Raw genomic sequence first — 21,599 nt, 5'->3', positions numbered from 1 at the left:
GGAACCACAAATTAAGGAACCAAAATATCATTGCAAATTTCTCTCTGACCTAGATTGGGATTTAAACCACGCTACTATTGGCTGTCCCAAAACTTGTCAAGGGGAGGTTGTAAAAGAGTGAATGCATGTGAGAATGCTGTGCTGTACCCTGTAAACAAAAGTGCCTATCTTGTCACTCCTGAGGGATTTCAGTGGCTAATGAGGAATTGTACTTCAGTGTAGTATGTTGAATTTGTATATTCACTCATAATACTCTTTTTGGACTAAATGTCTTGATCTCTAGTGACCTGCCCTGTTTGCGAAAGAGCAAAGAGGCAGAATGAATTAGGAACACTTGATGAAATCTGCTACAGTCCAGTGCCTCCTTATAATGTGGTATAGGCAAGTGTGGCACCGAGTCACTGTATGTCTCCGATGCGTGTCACTTAAAAGTGCATAGCTGCTACAATATGAAGCATTATAATGCCGTTTTCCATGGTCTTAAGACATAAAGTTGGTGAATATCTCAAAGAATTGGGCCTCCTAGAGAAAAATACTACATTCTTCATCTCTTCAGCATTTTGAATGGTTTTATCAGATGCGATACTGATTTGACTAACATGCCGCCTGGTTGATTTACAAGTATTTTCTGTCGTTTGACTTGACACCAAAACCTTAGCCCTGTTCTAGTAGATTCTTTTGGCATGTGTTGTGCTCAGTGCCTACCTCCTAAACCTCTTCCACCTTGGTGGTGAATATGCATTTAGGTCTGTCAGTACTGCTGTCTGCAGTGAGTAGGACAGAGCTTTACAGGACTGGCCAAATGCACTGCTTCTGTTACCCCACCAGTGCTCTTCCTTGCCTCAGCCTGGGACCTGGCGCATGTTCCCTGCAGCTGTAGTCACCACCACCACTTTCATCCCCTACCTACCTGGTTTACCCCCTCCTCCCAGTTTTAATCCTTAACCACTTTTCTGTGTCCTTTTACTCACCTTCCTCTACTTGTGCATTCAAACACCAGTCTGCCTTTAGCTGACGGAGGAAAGGCTGGCCTGCAGACAGCCACACAGCTGATGAATTATGAGGTGGCTGCAGCTGGACTGGTGCAGCCTGAGCCAGACTGAGCGCCCGTGCAGCAGTGGGCATGCTCTGCTGCAGGAAAGCTGCAGGGCTGGTCTGTAGTGCAGGGCTGCACTTGCACAAACAGCTGGGAGCTGCCTCTGGGAAGCCCCTGAAAATAGCCCGTGTATGGCAGTTTGAAAACCTCTACCCTACACCACTGCAAAACATTACTGAGGACTTAATTATCACAGCATGTGAAAGTATATGCTTATTATGTCTGTGAGAGGAGTCTTTCAGAATTATGTATACAGTAGAACTGCGGGAGCATGCTTGGGAGGCCATTCATTACAGCAGGAATGAGATAAACCACTTCCTTTCTTCCAGGAAAATGATAAATAAGTATGTTTATAAAAGCAATTTTTAGTTGCTTGTCCATAGCAGGTCTTTTTCTTATGCAGATTCACGTCTCCCTTACAAAGTAGCATGCAGAGACCTCTTAGTTTAGTCTCGTAACAAGCATGAAGGCATTCACACCAGCTAACAACAGGGCAGTAACTGGTCAGAGACAGAAACCCCTGCTCACTTGCCCAGATCACATTGCTTTCCTTATAACAATTTTCTGTCTTTACAGGGTGACACAACTATGTATATTTTACATTTGCTTTTTTTCAGCTCCTCTTCAATACTTTCTAGAAACCTATGATTTAACTCCATGAATAAGAACTGTGATGCTAAGTGTGACCAAAGGTCCTCCTCAGCTCCATAACCAATTTCAATCAGATACTCTAAGAAAGTGTAGAAGAACAGAGTACGTAGGGGATGATTGCTTCCTTGGTAAATCCTTCCAGCTTTTGAAAATCAGCAGTTTAAAGTCACTGCTGCACTTTGGAATAATTTTCAAATAGAAAAGGGGGCAGCACAGAAAATTTGAATTAAGTTTCTTCTTTTATTCATAAAGAGGTTCTAAAGAGACCCAAAATCTAACAGGTATGCACATAGCATTACAAGAAAGACAAGTAACATGTACAGACAAACCCCATGAAAGCTTTGACCTTAATTACTAACCCATGTGAACCCTGTTCCATGTTACTGCCTTTTAGTCACATGCAATGGACCACCTGGTTGAACAATGGAAAGAAAATCCAGTGATGACTGTTTTCTCCTGGTCTCCCTCACCTGGGCCCTGTTCCCAGAGCCATAATGGTAAGGATACTGGCAGTGCCACCCATAAGTATGGACAGCTGTGTCATCTGGGGGCAGAAAAGGCAGACATCCTTCAAAAATGGAAGTTGTACCTAAGCAAGGAGCGCAGAAAGAATATAAACTCTGTCATATTAAATGTTGAACTGCAACAGAGCTGACCAAAAAGATTCCAAGGTTTTGCCAAGAATGTGGAAGTAATAATATAAACTTTTCCAAATTCCATCACCAGAGGAGTCCTGCAAGAGAGTAAGTAAAGCTATAGAGGATGAAAATATAGAAGTAGCCTTCAAGGTGGCTAACTCCACAGCTAAAAAAGCTAAAAGAATTATTTGCCTTGCTGAAGAACCAAATGCTAGGTGGGCTGAGCATGAGGAACTGTCCTAAAATGAATTGTCAGTAGGAAAGACTTCAAGAGAAATTGTTAAGTTAAACAGAAACTAGTTGCTGGAGCTGTGCAGTGTTTCCACCAAAGAACTCGCATGTTCAGTTAGTGAAGTGCTAGTTTTTCACTGAACCCGATCTTAATGCTGGCAAATTAGAACATAGGAAACGTACCACTGATCCACTGGTCTTTCAAGAGTCCTCCAGGGGTGATCATGAGAACTACAAAACTGTCACTGTGACTGCTCTGCCAGGAAAGTCAGATGAACTGGTGTAAAGAATAAAATCAATAGGCACACCAACACAGCTGATACACCGTAGAAGCATCAAATGTATTCTGTTAAGGGAGGTTATGCCTCGCAAATCTATTTGCATTCTTTAAAGACATCAAAAAGCATGTTGATATTATTGTTCATGCTTGAATGTGTGATCAGTGTAACCTTAGACTGCAAGACTAAGCCCTTGGGACCCTTACCCCAAGGCAATCTGGACTGAACTATTTCTTCTCTTCACCTGGATTCAAGCAGAGCCGGAATTCACACAGTGTATATAACCCAACCATTTTTATAGTAATCTTCACTCCTATAGAAATAGGAACGTAGAGAATAATACACATAGCTCCCACAGTTTAAATCCCATGGGTAAGAGTATATACTGTGCTGAATTTTTAACAGCACATTATTCAGAGTATCACATAAATTGTTATTACTGATGTAATAAAACCTAAACCAACACAGCTGGAGAGACCAAGGCTATAAATATACCATATATTTTTTTGTATTGTAATAATATGGGCCAAATTATTTTTAAGTCTAAATCTGCTGATTTTAGTTGAATTTGACAAAGTCTGAATGCGTACATCTACTGTAATTCATGTCCCTGGTCAAATGCCTCTGCCTAATTTATATTTATGTTTTCATACAGAAACTGCTGCGTGGTCCTTGCAGGACGTTCTCTGTTTTATGGGTTGATCCTGCTGCTGGGGAACTCAAAGGAAAAAAATTCAGGTGAGGAAGATCTGAGCCCACTGTAATTCTAAGCTTTTTGCATACAGAAACCGCCATTTTCTTTAGTCCTTGTTTTTCTGGCCATCCCTCTGTCTCTGCTGCAGTCCCTGGTGAAGAAGTGCTCGGGGGGGCACACATCTGTGGTGTGCAGCTGAGGTCTGGGGCGCCCACCTTGGGGGAGGGGCAGGGCACACAAGGTGACCCCTCAAGAATGTCTTTGTTCTTTCTTCCCTGTTTCTGTGATCCCGGTCTCCAGATAAAACATCTCAGTCTAGATCATGAAATAAGATCAAGCCCACGCCACGCAGGTGTGTTTCAGGCCTTTTCCCAGTAAGCTTTAAGGCCTGCTGCAAAGCTCGTGGAGTCTGCCGCTGGTGGTGATGCTGGCTTCAGGGAGAATTAAATTGGACTTTCCCTAAAGCAGGACCCAAAGCTTTTCTTTATTCTTGCTTGGCTGGGTACACCGTTGGGCCTCTGCATGCTGGTGTTACTACACGTATATACCTTACAGAGGGTTATATAGTTGCCAATAATAAATCTTAAGATTCATCGAACAGATGTGCCTGTGTATAACATAGGCCCTGAGAGTTTCCAAGCCCGTTTAACGCCCTGGCATTGTGGGGCACAGATAACATTCCACGCCGAAGGGCTCCGTGACGGGACTGTCAGTGCTGGCCAAGCGTGGAAGTGTCGGGGAAATGCTGTGCAGACGGTTCCATGCTCCGCCGTTATCTGCTGCCCAGGCTGTGCTTCCCGCTGATGGTGCTGGGTGCAGCTCCAGTAGAGGCTTATCTGGGGGCTACAGGACGGGCAGGTCTGACTTTCTGAATGCATCTGGAAAAAGACTCTTTCAGTACAAGAAGAGTTTTGCTTTTAAGGAGTAGATGGATTTAGTACAGAGAAATGCTTTGTTGCAGCCAGTTCCCTGCCCTTTTTTCTGCATGTTGCCTTTTCTCGAACAGTTCACATACACGAGGAATAAATATCAGTGAAGATTACTGACAGCATGTTCTTTTTAAAATAACTCTTTCAAAATCCTTATAAAAAGCCCTCAAAATGGAGCTCAGAATTTTAAATTCAGCTTTGCTATTAAAAACAAAAGATACCTTGGCAAATACGTCTATGCAGCATGAAGAAGACTTGAAAGTATAATGGGCTTTGCAGTTATCTAAGCCCTATGTTTTCTTGACCCGAATGGGATACGTTGTCAAAACCTTTCATCTTTCTACAGGGCACAGATTCCCTATAGCAACAGGCCCTCTGAGCCTTATTATGGTCACCTGTAAGGTTGTGAAGAGCAGGAGATCTGAGCCTACCTAATTAATAAAAGAGATTTAACATGAAAGCCAAAGATAACGACAGATTTGACTCTGCTGGCACACAAAGGCCAAGCGGCATGTTGGGCAAAGAGATGGAGCTAAACACGACACCCAGTTCGTGGTCCTGAAACCTAATTACCATCAGGAAAGTGAGAGTGTTTCCCGCACCTGACTTGCTGACCCACCTGCCTTCAGCTGTCTCCCACCCGACCGTGAGAGCTGCTGTTCCCGGGGCTTTGTCCCCTCTCCCGCAACAGGAGCGTTTGTTTTCCATCTGTGCTCCAAACACTCATCCCTTGTCCTTTAGCAGGTGAGGTGCCAGTCTGCCTATTTTTCATTCTTTTATTTCCCTTTCATTCATAACGATTCAGATTTGAAAGTCTAAATCATCTGCCTTTCCAGAAACATAAGCTTTGCTTCTGGGATTCCTTTTACATATTAAATAATACCAATATAGAAGATAAATTTATCTCGGGCTCCTGTATAAGTATATTGGATTGCCAGGCCCCATTCCTTTGGAACTCCCCAGTCAAGACTTTTTAATTGAAAAAAATTGTTCTGAGGTTCATAGCAGACCCTTTATAGGGTGTGCTTAGGAGCAGACCCAGGCAGCAATCTTTTGTTACTTCTATGCGGTATCTATATTCATTAAGGTAATGAAGCTATTAATTGAATATGTAAGTTCAGGTAATTAAATATAAGACTTATTTCTTTAGTTTAAAGGGTAATAATAAAAAATTTAAACTTGCAAACTAGATCACACATTTAGTGATGATAAATGTGATCTGGAAAGTGCAATATTCCAATATGAATTAGTTAATTGCATCCATTCATTAGGTGATATACATTAGCAGAGGGTCAATCCATTTGAGGTTTGATGTGTTTTACAAATAATAAATTCAAACAGGTAAATTGAAGAGACATTCAAAATAGAAAGGTGTTTTTTTATGTATTTAAATTCAGAATAGAACCCCTACAGGCAAGCGCCCTTTGCCTATAATGTGGCTGGCAGCGGCACGCCGCCTTTGCAGCCTGCTCCAAGGCACTGCCACGCGCTGCCCTGTGTTCTCCGTGGGAGGAGACGGGGCGATTTTGCTGAGACTGGGCTAAAGCACCCCACGGCTGTGAGGTGCTGTGCGCAGGGTGGTGACCAGCCGAGGAGCAGCTGGAGGGTGTCGGGAAGCCTGCAGACTGCAGCAGTGGCACCCCAGGCTCACTGCCCGGCCAAACCAGCCTCTGCACAACCCTCTGGTGAGGGACACATTGCATTTCAACTGTTGACTGAAACTATAATACTTGTTTTTGAAACGGTTCCAATTATAAAGTCAAACACTGATAGTCTTTCCAAGCATATTCTGCTTTGTCACTGTCACTGAATTATTTGTGGCTTGCTTAAATCCTTACGTTTGAGTTGCAATTTAGGACTGAATTTACCATAGCAGCAATTAACAGTTCTACTGCCTATAAAATGGCCAGTATCACAGGTAAGAAAACTGATCCATTTCACTAATTTTTAGTAAAAATTATGTGAAATCATTTCTTCATTAGCTCTTCCTGGATTTTCAGTAATAAAAATGGTTATTCTTGATATCAGCATTTATTTTATTTTTTACATTGAAGATAATGTAATAAGGAAAATAAAAGTAGATGTATTTTGTTTCTTTCAAACTTATATCCAGACTAATTCTTAAACAATTATTAATAAGATTTATAATATTAAGACAATTCACTGGGATACTTGAATAATTTCTGAAATAATATTTTTTAGGGTTATCATTGTATTGTGAGGGTTGCTTTACAGCTAATACTGCTTATGTGTATAACAGTATTTTTACCTTGGATGTATAAAATACCTCTGTCTGGAGCAGGGACTGATACCATCCTGCACACAATTCAAGGGCCATAATTCTTAAGAGATTTCAAACAGTGAGCCTCTTTCAGATCATCAGGCTTAGAGACATTTAGAGAATTGATTCAATTAACCTAGAGGAAAAAAGTGCTATAATGTGTGATTTATGTTTGCAGATAAATTAAAATACAAGTATCTCCTGAAGAGCATTTGCTGCCATCATGGTCAGTAATGAAAATAGCAGGCAATTAAAATAGGACACCTGAGGCTGAAGCTTTTACTGTATCTATCAGAAAATGAAGTTCAGATTCCTAAGTGGAAATCTGAGCTGAAAAATAACTTTGTAAAGTTTCAGTCGGTCCCTATTTTTCTTCCAAAAGTGATTTCTAAAGCACCTGGGAAATAGGAAGGGACATTTCCTGAGGCAGGAGGCGAAGGGTACGGAGGAGTAAGCTCTCTCAATCAATACAGAATTTGTGTGAGGAACCAGGGATATCTTTGCTAAATGGTAGCAGGACTGCTGAGAGAAATACATAAAAAACCCTTACGAGTCAGATTGAAATAATTTGGGGAGCAGGTTTTGAAGTTGATCTTGAAATGAATCACTCGCAGCGTCTGTCAGAATGGTGTGATTCAGCTCCTTCACGTGTGTGACAAGGTGCTGGGAGCCCGGAGCTCACCAAGGAGCACCAGAAACATGCACAGGTCTGAAGTCGCAAGAGCGAAGAGCTCGTGTCCGGGGAGTTGCTGTAGCCACTGTCTGTTTCAGGGTGCACCAGTATATGCTTTGGCACAGCTAAAAGAGGTTTTTGAGATAGAAATTATTTCACCCCGTCCTCTAGTTTTATGACTTCCTTTAGGCAATGGGGACGCAGTAGTATAGAGCAGAAAAATACCAGTGCTCTGACTGAACAACTCAGGAATGCCTTAATTACATCTGCATTGTCTTCAACACCACAGCTCTGTCGTTTGCACCCTCTCCAGCTACCAAAGGTCCTGTTTCCATCAGGTGGTGCTGGTATAAGCAACGTTTATATCCTTGTCTAGAAGTAATACCAGGTGCTGGGGGCGGGTGGAGAAATTCAGCCTTGTAAATGAAACAAAGTTATTTCTTCAAATTATACATTCAGATTGATCTGAATATAAAAATAAAACTCTTCAGGAATTATTTTGATCTTGGCTATATACTAGCCTAAATTCTAACACTAAAGTAAGGAACAGAGTCACTTGGTTGCTCTTCATTTTTTTGACAGCCATGTCTTCACCAAGTGAGAAGACGGTGGTATCTGTGTCATTACAGCCTGAAACAGAACATGTTTGTTTCCTGATTTGCTGCCTAAGTAGGAGTTTGTGGCACTTAGGGATGTGGTTTAGTGGTGGACTTGGCAGTGTTAGCTTTACGGTTGGACTTGATGATCTTAAAGGTCTTTTCCAACCTAAATGATTCTATGTGAGAGAAAATAAGCAAGTCTGACTTAATTGCCTGTTGATTTAGTACTGCCAATCCACACACACACACACAAAAGCCAACAAAAATCAACCTAGAAACTACAGGACTGCAGTAAGAGTAAGTGGTTTCTCTGCCCTTTGTAGGTGTTTAGGGACCACAGAACTTGGGCTGAACCTCTGGTCTTGTTTCTGTTCTTCCACCTCTTGGCAGTTGTTGGACTCCATTTTTTTCTTTCACAAATTAATTGGTTTACTGCTGTATTCATTGTTTTTACTTAGTTATTGTCCTTATGTCCAAGTCAATAAGGGTAGTAATCCCTTCCATGAAGAAATTGAATTAAATATTAAATGTTCACTTGCAGGATTTGAAGCCATGAGGTTTTGCTATCATAAAGCAGCCAGTGCTGGGCTGGTTCCTTGAAGCAGCTCACCGGGCTGGATCCAGAGTGTGCCCAGCTCACCGGGCTGGATCCTAAAGCGTGCCCAGCTCACCGGGCTGGATCCAGAGCGTGCCCAGCTCACCGGGCTGGATCCTAAAGCGTGCCCAGCTCACCGGGCTGGATCCAGAGCGTGTCCAGCTCACTGGGCTGGATCCAGAGCGTGCCCAGCTCACCGGGCTGGATCCTAAAGCGTGCCCAGCTCACCGGGCTGGATCCAGAGTGTGCCCAGCTCACCGGGCTGGATCCTAAAGCGTGCCCAGCTCACCGGGCTGGATCCAGAGCGTGCCCAGCTCACCGGGCTGGATCCTAAAGCGTGCCCAGCTCACCGGGCTGGATCCAGAGCGTGCCCAGCTCACCAGCTGGATCCAGAGCGTGCCCAGCACGGTGTTATGGACCTTGCTCCTAATTCTGTCTGGCAAAGCTACTGGTGTAAGCGACGAGAACCCTCCTGCGGCCCCGGCACTAAAGCCTACATCTCTGTCTTCCCAGATGGTGGAAGAGGAGCCTCGGCTGGTCACTGGCCGTTGGGAAGAGCGACAGCACAGGACCGCCACATCCTTCTGGGGAGCCCAGTGAGGCTGGCTGCAGCGCAGGAGCCCGCAGCACGGTAAGTGCGGTGCCGTGCGGTGCCGGTCCCCCCTGGGGAAAGCCGGCCAGGCGTGGTTAGCCCAGGGGTGCTTGGCACCCACTGAGTTCGCAAAGTGAATTGCTTTTACATGTAAAGGGAGTGTGGTTTGTACCAAAAGTGGTTGGTGGAGGTTGCTTAAGCAGCTCCAGATTATGTGGGTTTGAACTGCGTCTCCACATGCACCGGAATCCCTTCTCACCCAAATCTCCTCAACTTTATTGACTTGATTTAATAATGAAACTGTTTCCTCCTTCCTGAAACTTCTTTAAATGCAGTCTCTTTTTAAAGGAGCACATCCCCACTCTGATTTATTTTAAAACAGCTTTTAGAAGGTGTCATCCTTGTGATGAAGTGTTAGGTCTAGGTTGCCAGTGTGCCATTAAAAATTGAATTTCTGACGTTTAAAAGTCTCACTCATCCCAAGTGTCACAGTTTGACGGCTCTGCATGTCACATTACAGCAGAGTATTATGGATCCATTTCCTCTGTTGGGGAGAAAGAAAAAAAAAAAGATGAAAAATGAAAGAAAGCAAAATCTGCAGTTGTCTTCTTCATTATTGAGCTGGAAATTTACAGAGATAGGCATGTTAACCCTGGAATTACTTACCTGGCGCTCTAGATCTTGCACTGCCTGCCTGCGCAGGAGCAACCTTTGTCCCGTGCTCCTGTACAAACACCAGGAGAACACCAGGACAGTCTTTTCAATTGTCCATGAATTTGTAAAATATGGAGCAGGGAATATATATGGAATCAACAAATTTGTAACAAAATCAAAACATGGCCGGGTCCCATTGTTTACTCTTGACTAAGTCAATAACCAGGTCATGTGGTATATTTCTTGTTGCTTTGTTTTGCCGACTTCAGACAGCTGTAGCTTTGGTGTCCTTTCTCTGTTTATCTGTCTGCAATGTGATAACTTCAAAACATGACATAGGAGCCGTTTCAAAACGCTGGGAGTATTTGCATCAGTAAGCAGAACTTCATTGATTTTGCCTAATGAAAAATGGTCTGGGCTTCACGTGCTTGCTGCCTGGAAGAGCAGAGGGCTTTGACCATAAATTTCTGATGCCCAGTCAAGGTGCAAGCTCAAGCTGTTGGTCATTTCATCCAGCCAGCTGGGGCGGATGGCCACCGTGTGCCTACCGCTCGCTGCACATGCGGTGACACAGTGCGCGGGTGAGCCCCCCATACGGCACCCCCTGCCTGTTGCATCGTGTGGCCTCATGCTAAGCCCCCCCCGCCCCCCAAAGGGAAAAAATAATAGTAGCTGAGAACAGGGGAACAGGTGGCTTTTGCTTGAACAAATTATTCTGCCCTTCAGGCCTCTTCCTTTTGCAAAGAACTTTCAAGAGCAGAGGCGGCCGCAGCTGGGCTGGGGGCCATGCCCTGGCAGCGGGCACCGGCTCCTCCTGGCCGGGGAATGCGGGAGCGGGGGCTCGCGGGTGCCGCCGCCGCACGAGACCCTGCCCCGAGGCTTCCGCGCGGGCGGGGCCGGGGGGGCGCGTGGGACCGGGGGCGCGGGGCGGCGGAGGGGGCCGGGGCAGCCGCGGCAAAGCCAGTGCCGCCCGAGGGGCACGGCCCGGGGAAGCCCCCGGCCCCGCGGGAAGCCGGGCACGGAGCGCGGGGGGCACGGCCGGGCGGGGGGACCGGGCTGGGGGGCGCTGCCGGGGGGCAGCCGCTGCAGGGCGGCGTCCGGCCGGCAGGGGGCAGCAGGCGGCCGGGGATGGCGCCGCCGGGGCGGCAGGTAGTGCCGGGCCGGGGGGGGCGCATCCCTCCGGGGCGGCGCGGGCGCTGCGCTGGCAGCCGGCGCAAAAATAGAGCCGAAGGAGGGCCGGGGGCGGCGGGGCCCGCGGAGCGGACACGGACACGCCGGGCTGGAGGCGGAGGCTTCGCCCCAGCGGGCCCGGGACCCGCCAGGGGCGGCCCGGGACCCGCCGGGGGCTGCCCGCGCCCTTGGGTGCCCCCCGCCCCGGGCCGCACTGCGAGGCGATGCCGCCGGCGGGCCGCCCCCCCTCCTCGCTGCACCCCCACACACGCGCACCCCTCCGCATCGGCCGGGGCTCCCCTGCCAGGGCTCCCCACGGGGCTCCCCGGGCGGCGGCGGGCCGGGGCTGCCAGGCACGGTGTGCCCGGGCGGGGCATCTCGGGGACGCGGCGCCTCCTAGCCCGGCACGGGGCAGTCGGGGACGGGGGCAGCAGCGCAGCAGCTCCGTTGCCCCCGCTCCCCCGCCGGCCGTGCTGCCCCCCCCGGGGCGGCGGGGGAATCCCGGCGCCGGGGCCGCGGCTGCGCGGGCGAGCGAGCGGGGCCGCGCCGTGGCCCTGGGTAGGCCGGCCCGGCCCCGGCCCCGGCCCCTGCCCCGCGGCCAATGGGAGCGGCCCCGGCGTGACACCTGCCTATATACAGCGGGCGAGAGCAGCATCTCCAGCGCGGGGCGTTGGAGGGGGGGGGCAGCCCAAAACACAACATCAGGTCAGAGCGGGGGCCTCGGTGGTACTATAAACCCCCCCCCTCCCCCCCCCTCCCCCCCCCCCTCCCCCCCAAGACTATGACTTCCAGTAAAATTGAGATGCCAGGGGAGGTGAAGGCAGATCCTGCAGCTCTGATGGCATCTCTGCATCTGCTGCCTTCTCCCACTCTCAACCTTGAAATCAAATACACCAAGGTAAGTTGTATTTGTTTGTTCTAGCAGGGAAATTCACCACGCTCCCTCCAAAGGGGGGATTTTTGCTTAAAATCAGTTTCATTCTGCCCTACCCAACTTGAGTCTAGAGATAAAAAAAGCTACTAAAAGACTGCCTCGACTCTGTAATAAAGGAAACAAGATTTTTAGCCCTGTAATCATCTGAAAACCCACAGGATAATAGAAAAGCAAATTAGATCTGCTGGGACTGGCTTTGTCACTTGTCTTTAAATGTAGTATTTTCTACGGAGCTGCTGGGGTTTATTTTCAGTGCAAAATCATTAGTTCTCGAATATGTTTCAGCTGCTTTTGATGTACTTCAGGAGAAGTTCCTATACATACCTGTATATCTTCATCGGAAAATTAAAATGTTTTCTTTCCTGAATTACCCTGTGTGCCCAAGGGACACTTTTACGATTCCTGGAGGACTCTTTAATACTGCCAGGCTGTTCCAGCACTGGAACAGGTCGCCCTACTAACTTCCGTGGTACTTGAATACACCCTTGCACGATGTTGCAGGAGGGCATGTTTTCCCCTGCTGCCCTTTAAGACTAATTTTCATAAAGCGAGGGTTAAGAACAGACCTAGCAGGGTCCATACGGGACTAAATTGTTTTTGTCAATTAAAGTGGGCTTTAACAACAGTCGTTTGTTTGCAAGTGCAAATTAAGTTTTAAAATTCGTTTATGTATTTTGAATCTTTGCATCTTTAGTTAAAAATGTTTGGAGAAGGGTTTCAAATGTATTGTGTAAACAGATTACAGTATGTCAGACTTTGTTTCTAATTACTGAGTAACTTAATAGGAAAATAAGCACATCAGGACTGGAAAAAGGTGATAACATTTTTATCTACTGGAAATACAACTTCAGGAGCTTTAGAGCTGATAGGAAACTCATTTTGGCCGATGTAGTGTAAATTTTTCCTCCATATCATCACTTTAAAAGCTTTTCATATTTTCTCTTTTTTTAAGCGGGTGCCAAAACTAATTTGTCCTCTAATTTGCTACAGCAATTGCATGTTCTGGAAGAATGTTTCAGACAAAAGTCAACTATTTTAGATTTCATTACATTTTAATGCAGCCTGCAATATGCAAATTAAAAGATGCATATGGTTTCTTGCATATGATTTCTTTGCAGATAGTTTAAATGAAGAGTTTGAACAAATAGTAGTTATTTGATGTTGTGTTACACTTTGGGAGCAATCTCACTGTGCAAACAGTATTTGGCATGAATGTTGTTTGTTGCTGGTTTCAGTGTAAAATGTGCTTCAGGAGTGTTCAGTAGATAACAACTTGGGAGTAGTATCACTGTTTGCATTAATAAGTGTACCTGCATTTCTCTGTGCAAAAACTAGAGAATGGGTTCTAAAAATCTTTGAAAAAGGTAACAGTCGTCAGCAATCACCTCTTCCTGTCTGTGAGAATGTAAACTGGATAGTCACCTTTAGTAATTCAGCATATATAGTGCTATCATCTCAGAAATATGTAAGATGTTACACATTTTATGCTGATGGAACAAGTAAAATGATTTTATTTCAAAATTAAGCCAAAATCAAAACGGGCAACATGCTTCCACTAAGCTTGGTTTTGAGGTATCAGGTAACTCCTGGCTGCTTTGAGAGAAATTTGGTTTAGGACAGGTATCAAATATTTCACTTGGCATATCCTCTGTCTCTGTTTTTCTGTCTGTCTCGCTCTTCCCTCCTTTTTCTCTTTCTCTGCAGGAAATACAAGTGATTTATAGATAATTGGAGTCTTCATCTTGGAGTCTTGTCTTGGGCAGGACTTTTATCCAGGATCCACTTTCCCACCTATTACAAAGAAAAACAATCAAAAATGAAATAATGGATTGCAACTTGATTCTTTCTTTTGGGGGGAGTGGTCTCTTCATGTCTTAAATGACAAACAACTTCCATAAACAATAAATAACATTAGACTAAAGCACTTGGGGGAAAAAAAACAAAACAAAACAAAAAACCCTCCACCAACAATCCCAAAGCTTGTAAAATTGGACATCTGTAAGCATTCCTAGCAGCCTCTCTCCTGCTTGTTAGCTGAGAATTTTAAATACACAACCAGGACACAGAATTCTTGAACTCTTTATTACAGCTGTCTCTGAATGTAAAATCTTAAACCATTTGGGAGTTAATTTGTTATGAAAAATAGAGGTACCTGTGAACGTTTAAACTGAGTGAAGTAATTTTAAAATACGTTTTGCCAATTAATTGCCATTTCTAGAATTCTAAAATTAGGCAACAGTTTTGGTAGGATGGATCACGTTAAAATTCCAGGAATGCCTGAATGAGATTTGATAAAGATTTTTAGTATGTACTGGAGAAAAGTAAATTTATGATTCATTAATCTAAAACACTACATTGTCCTTGGAATTACTATGAAGGCTCCTTCCAAGAACATCAACAAAACAAATACCACCCATGTAAATTTCATGTATTTGATTATTTACCAGAATTGCTGCAACTTTTGAAATAGTCTGGTAGGTTTACTGCAGTGAGCAGAAATCCGTGCGTTAGGTCCTTCCGACCTGTACACCTGATGTGGCACATAGAGGCAATGCACTTCTTCACTGCTCAGAAAAAAATGTTGCTAGTGATGAAAAGTTATGATGCCATGGTTTTATGTAAGATGTGCAGCAGTATCTAGTGTGATTTCAATACTGGGAGTCAGCCTGTCCTTCTTTAAAAAAACAGCCATTAGAAATATTTTTTCCCAGCTTTTTAATACCTTGGCATGATCTCTGTGAAAATAAAGTGTTTCAGATGTGAGTAGTAAGAACTGGTGAAAAGGCTGCGAAGCAGGCATGAAGACGAGTGTTCAGGCACACAGGGTTAAGCTTTTCTTTGTGGCTGGCAAGTACTAAAACTGCTACATGCAAGATTATCTCTTTTCCTTGGGGTAACTCTTTAATTCTCTACTTCTTAACATTAACATTCGGGGAGGGACTGCGTCTGCAGAACAGGTGACCTTCCAGTATTGCAGGAATTGGGTTATTCTGCAGCCCCGTGGCACAGCGAGCCCTTCTCGGGCACGTGCTGTGCTCCATACGTAAGGGAGCGCGTAGGTAGGAAGGGGATCCAGCCTTCTCCCCGGCAACAAGTCGTACTTCTACAAATGTCAGCTTTATGCCAGAAACTCTCCCAGAAGGGGCTGCTCTGGACGCGTGATCAGACGTGTGAGATAAGCCGTAGCATGGCGTCCAGCAAGGCCAGGTTGTTAACGTGTTCTGTACAGGAAGCCCACCCCTGAGCTGGTGGCTCCCAGAACCTGAGAGCTTCTGAGGGTGATCAGAGGGTTCCCAGCTTGGTATTAGATGCCTCCCTCTTCCAGGCTCTTACGGAACTCCAGTCTCATGCCCGAGACTTGAGCGTCTCCCAAGTACCTGACAGTAGAGATGGAGTCAGCCCAATGGATTGAGCCCTTTGCAGCGTCCTCCTCTTGCCATCTCCGTTTGAGGGGCTAACGGTGTTTCTGCAGGATGTGGATATCCTTCCGTCCTTGTGCCATAATCAAATCTGACTTACTAAGTATTTTCATAGTGGGTTTCATAAGTGACGTTGACCTTAGAAGGCAGCTCAGTATAAAATGAGGACCCTGTGGTTCTGCCCTCCCCGAGCTCTGGCAGCGGGCAAACATGCTCAGTTTGCACCGTGCTGGGGACACCAGTCCAACTGGATGTTTTAAGTTTTGTTTCTTGCTTGCCAATTGATTTAAGCCTGAGAGGGAGTCGAAGAACTTTAGCATAAGGAAAAGTTGAAGAACTGTGGCTTTGAGAGTTTTTTACAGAGTTGCTCTGAAGGGGTGAAGCTGTAGCGCTGTGGTGGGGAAGAGGTAGAGAACTGTTTCTGTAGTAGTAGCCTGTGAACTGGCTGACAACCGTATTTTTTTGTCTTGTGTAAAAGGGTTTGCTACTACTCTTACAGCACAGGCTAAAATCAGGTCAGTTTCTAAACACAGAGCAGGGAAACTACCCAGCACTGCAGCAGAAAGCTGTAGGCAGCAGTTCTAATTAAGCGTAGGCAACTGGGCAGACAAGAACTAGCAAATACATTTCTAATTCTCGTATGATAAGCGTTTGAGTTTGAACTGTTTTGTAACTAAGTTTCTGTATTTTAATTCCCATTATGCTTTCTTGGCATCGCCCAGAAATGAATGATGCAGAACACCATTAAAAATTATTTTTGCCACAATTTCCAGCACATGTTTTCCAGATAAAATTCTAGACTGACATTAAGGTAGGAGGCAGGGAATCTATTTTATTTAGAATAATATGCAGAACCTTTGCCGGTTTTTTCAACTAAAGATGAGCTTTGGCAAAACTTAGCTAAGCAATGACACGTGCCATTTCCCACCAGTCTTTCCCTGAATGAGCTCACTCCTTTAATGCCTCCTGAAGTCAGATTCAGTGACTGAGACTTGAAGAGATCAGCTGGCCTTTGGGTCAGCTCAGCAAGCGCCGTCTGGTTACAAAAGACAGGGCACAGAAAATTAGAGACGTTTGCATGAAGAGTAGGCAGCAAGAACAGCTCCTTACCCCGTGGTGGAACACTTCAGCATCTGATGCTGACACTAGGTGTGTCCCTCTGTATCATCATGTATGAAGGGTATCTACTGTATTTAGATTTACTTTTGTTTAAATCTACAGTTTGAATTCTCTTCTAGAGCGTTTACTTTGTAGCTAGTATTACAAGCCATCAACCCATGTATCAATTGCAAACTATTTATGTACTTCCTTCCAATTAACAGCCTGACTATAGGATTCTTTTTTCCCTCCCAACCTTGAAGGTTTTCTGCACAAACCCAGTTTACCCAGCTTCTGTGTGAGGGACCACAAAATAGTTGTAGTCTTATGCATGTTCAGTCCCCTGCCTTTGCTTACTCCAATACAGCTGCTAAAACCATGTTAATTTAAGAGCATTAAAAATACAGAAACTACCAGGCTGAAACTGGCCACGGCTGGATAACTACTGCATTACTGAGCAGGTAACTGCTGTAGCAGTGACGTCTTGTGGGGCTGAGTTTTTAGGAAACGACTGAGTCTTTAGGGAAAATACAGACTGCTTTGACACACCCAAGCTGTACAATACAGTATTGCTGGCTTGGGGGAAATTTTTGTCTCTTTCTCCAGTCTGTAAGGTCAAATGATACACTGAAAGATAAGAGCTATGCAGTGAGTTTTTCTCATCTTTGCAAAAATGTTTACGATTAAAAGTATTCCAATGCAAAAGGTGTGTGTATTTGTTTGCACACCAAAACCAAGTTGGTAATAGAGCACTTGCCCCAGCTGAAGAGTAGCCACGTTCACACGCCTGCTCTGAAGGAAACAGGGCAGAAACTTGACTGTGGATCCCTGATTTCTGGTGGTGGCTAGGTCCCGATTTTGGACGCTATCCACCTTTGGCTATCCTTGGAAACAGTCTCACGTTCTCTCCTGTTGGATGATTCACTTGTATTTATGAGGCCTGAGAGATACCAACTTGATAGCCCAGTACACAGCACACTCAGCGAGGAAAAGTAGGATTCAGATCTCTGCTCCAAGAATACTCACTATGTCAGACAGGGCAAGGATTTGATCAAAGATTGGTGGCTGTCCAGGCACTGACCCTAACTATTGGACTATTGAGTTGGGACAATGTGTCTGGAACATACACTTTCAATCTGATGTGGAAAAAAAAAAAAAAAAATTCCCTCTTTTATTCTCCATTCTGTTCTGTGGGAAATGTTTCTGAAGGACAGAAGTTCACCAATCTGGTATGTTTCCATATTAAACTGCTGTCTTGAGGTATCTGCATTTTTCAATAAAGCCCAACAGTCCACAAATTCTTGATGATCTCTGCTCAGCTCGCCCATCTCCCTCTCCGTGCAGAATTGTTCCCGACAGACCGTAATGGGCTCTGAAAGTCTGAAGTTACTCACTGCCATGACCTGCTTTGCTCCTGGGAGCACCACACAGCACGGCCACTGTATCCGTTTGTCTTCCCTTCTCTACAATGCACATTAACAGTTGCCTTCGATGAGCTGTCCATGGGCGCTGCAAGTCGCTGGGAACATACCAGCATCTAAAAGTAAATTGAACCCTTCCTTCCAACAGGCTTTGCTCTGCATTTACTACCTCTGGCATATTTCATCTACCCTTGAGTTGCCCAAATGCCTTTTCACTTTGGCCCTAGTGATACTTTCTTCAGTACTCTCACTAGTCTGAATATTTTTATCTGCAAACTATGTACCTTACTATTAATGATCTGCAAAAGCAGGTGAACCAAGATATCGATTGCTAGTCACAGTAATTAAGGGGCACCTTGCTATTAACCTCTTTCCAGGGAGAATTATCCATTTATTTCCAGTCTTTTTTATCTTATCTCTTAACCACTTTTTAATCCATGGCAGGACTTTATCTTTCACCATATGGTTACTAACTTTCCTTAATAGCCTCTTGCTAAGGACTTTATCATCAAAAGCCTTTTTAAAGTCTAAATAAATTATATCCACTGATTCATCTTGGCTCCTCATTTGACTAACTATCTTCCAAAAAATCTCACAGGTTTACAGAGATAAATGACAAAAGATGAGTTCAGTGGTCCATATCATAAATTCTTAGTCTGATCCTGCATAAAGTCACATTTCTTCTTTTACTGTTTTGCAGCTATCTTCCCTAAGACTGACCTGTAACATTTTGCTCTTTATTTTTTTGAAATCGTTTAATTCTCTCCATATCTAAAAAAATACAACTTTTTATCTGTTTGTTTCTTTTCAAAGAGTAGAATTTACTCTCTGAAACAAGCAACCAAAACATCGACCTTAGTTCAGCTGAAAGAAATGAGAGACAAAAAATGCATTTATACAGAGACAACATTATAAGGAATGTAAATATAATACAAGCACAGATGTGCAAAGGCTTAAAAAAGCTTCAGCAAATTGCAGTTCCGTGCAGTCCCCTAGTGAGGAATCCTCAGACAAGCGCTGGCATCCCTACTCAAGCACAAATAAGTGCATAAATAGCTATGTGAAGGCTTACTACTGATTAACATATGGAGAAAGATGAAGTCTAAAAAATTATTGCCATCTAAGCGCCCAGCCATTCATTACTTTTGTGCTTACTCAAATGAATAGCAGAATTCCTGTTCAGACTGCACACACCTAATTGGTTTTTCTCCAAAACTCAAGTTCTGTATTTCAGAATTTGTCTAAAACCATTATTTCTACTGACCAGCATCTTCAGCTACTTTTAATAGCAACCTACCTTTGTGACACAAATGCAGCACATCAAGGCGGAGTTACGCAGTGTGACTAAGCTTTAAGAGCACTCCATTACTAAAAGTATTGTATGTGAAGCCACATCAAGGTGTTGCTGTGATAGTGTTGCTGAAACAGTCTCCAACCGACCAAAGAAAAGAAGGACTTCATTCTTGTTCACGTCACTGGACATCAGTTCCTTTCCCAGAGAGCCTAGTGAACGAGATTTTTGCCTTATGACTTGAAATATAATACGCTGTGGCTTTGTTAGACTGAAGTGGGAAAATACTTCAGAGAACCATCCACATAACGTTCTGTGACCCAAATGAAAACGTTTAAGGTCAGCTCAATCTCAGTTGACCTCAGCTGGAGGTTAAAACACAAGGACCGTGCTGACCACTAGAGTATATAGACCTTAATCTGTCAGGGATTCATAGGTAATGAAGACTCTGAATTGAACTCAGAATGGAAACGGATGCTGGTGGGACAGCTGTGGAGCAGCCGGCAGCAGGTGGTGCGGTTATAGAAAGGATATACTTCGCTAATTTCCATGTGGATTTCCACTGTGCCCCAATTTAAAATAAGTGAGTTAGAAAAATCCATTTGGAAAGTCACAAAGACATAGGAAGTGTTGCACAGAACAGGCTGCAGCCTCTTTGCTGCACTTGGATGGGAAGAGGATGCCAGAGGGACACTGGCCTCTTACCGTGCTCTGGTCCTCCAGCAGTGATTGCACAAAAGCCCTCAGTTTTGACTCAGAAATGATCAGGAGGTGCCTTTCCCTACAGAAATTCCAAATACATTTACACAGGTAAAGGCTTCAGTCTAAAGTGAGACTGATTCATGTCCAAAGCGGAGCTATTTATCATTTCAGGGAAACACTGAGATTATTTGCCTGTCATGTAAAAGCTGATCTTACCTTCTTATGAATAGGTCAGCATGTCAAATTTGGCCTCAAGTGGCAAGAGCTGGTCAGAACCTCGGGTCTGCATTTAATCTGAAATGGATCTCTCCAGCTGGAAGGTCCTTCCAGGTCTGCGCTGTGGCATTGTTCTCTCATGCTTCAGCAGGAAAACCACCACTTACTACATCATCATCACCATCACCACCACCCTGGGATGTCCTTCGTGCCTTTTGTGCTGTTCCTGATGCCTCATCTTTTGAAAACTGGAAGAAACAAGATGCATTAGCAATTTGGAGTTTTTTTGCAGGAACTTTAGTTCAACTTTTTGCAGCACAATTAGTCCTTGTCTTGAACATGCCCTTTGAATGGCCTTCAGGGTACTGCTAGTGTTAGATTTTTAGTAAAGATGATTCCTCAGAACATCATTGTCTAGTATTCAAACTAGTGGCTCTGCTTTTCTTCCCTTGGCCCTATAACATACTAAATTTTGGGCAGAAATATAATCTACAGTGGTATAGCCGAATGAAGATTCCCCCAAATGAGCAGCCGCCTCTGGAAATATCTTCAGTCTGCCTTTTATGCCTTTCATAGGCAGGTTGTTTTCAGAATCCACCGACTCTCCCACAGCCTATACTTGCTTAGTTATGTAACTTAGGCTTCCCTTGGCTGTTTTATTAGTGTTACTTACATTTTAAGTTTTTAGTTTTTATTTTGTGTGTTGTGACCTTGTAAAGTTAGCTTCCGCCTGCCACCCCCACCCCCCCCCACCTCCGTTTCCTCTTGTATCTTCCTGCTTAGCCATCCCATTTATTTTCTTGCCTGTGCTTCCAGTTTTTAGCCTTGGGAATGCAAATTGTCTTTGACTCTTTCACATTCTTAAGCCTCCATGCTGATTCTGTGGATTTTAATTTCCTAGCTTCAAGCAGGGAGTTTCTAAGTTACTTCCTCTTTTAAAAAAAAATCTGCTTCTTGAAGTTTAGTATCCCAGACAGTAGGGCTTCTTCATATGTTTCTCTCCAGCAATGAAGCTGAAATTATTTATGTGGTAACCATTTCTCAGGGGTTCAGACACGCTTTTTAGTCCCTGACAGGCCTACATCAAACCTTGTTTAGATTAGGACACTGAAAACTCTGCTCTTTAGACACTATCTCCGTGCGGCTCTCGTTGAACTAATGCGCAGTTACTTTTGCACCAGCCTTACTGCCTTCGTATTCTTTTTCCACTTCAGTGCCACTCCAATGTCACTTCAGTTGCTCTTATCCAGAAGTCAGTACTTCACTGCTGCTATTATCCTTCATGATCTACACCGCCTCTGTATCCCTGGGTCTGCGTTGTGTGATGTTTCTCTTCCTTGCACACAGAGCTGCTCCCCCTGGCTCTGCAGCCTGACTTGTCCTCCCTGCATAGCTTATACCTAGAAATTGTGATATGCCTCTGATAATTCTCATCCC

The 21,599-nt window shown here is 44.6% G+C and overlaps 1 protein-coding gene across 2 annotated transcripts in view; it reads left to right on the top strand.

Annotated features, from left to right (window-relative positions):
- The window catches only part of ALDH1A2 (aldehyde dehydrogenase 1 family member A2), an 82,083-nt gene that overhangs the window by 12,478 nt on the left and 48,006 nt on the right, over positions 1-21,599 (top strand). The window contains exons 2-4 of one of the 2 annotated variants that reach the window (XM_040599763.1): positions 2,142-2,244; positions 3,550-3,632; positions 9,179-9,296. In XM_040599763.1, the coding sequence (XP_040455697.1) occupies positions 2,242-2,244; positions 3,550-3,632; positions 9,179-9,296 (204 nt within the window). In that variant the 5' untranslated portion in view covers positions 2,142-2,241. Of the gene's footprint in view, positions 1-2,141; positions 2,245-3,549; positions 3,633-9,178; positions 9,297-11,850; positions 11,980-21,599 lie in introns of those variants that run through there. The other variant, XM_040599764.1, reaches the window with a different exon arrangement.

This window comes from Falco naumanni, chromosome 7, assembly GCF_017639655.2.
Source record: "Falco naumanni isolate bFalNau1 chromosome 7, bFalNau1.pat, whole genome shotgun sequence".
Taxonomy (NCBI): domain Eukaryota; kingdom Metazoa; phylum Chordata; class Aves; order Falconiformes; family Falconidae; genus Falco; species Falco naumanni.
This window is presented reverse-complemented; position numbering and strand designations above follow the sequence as displayed.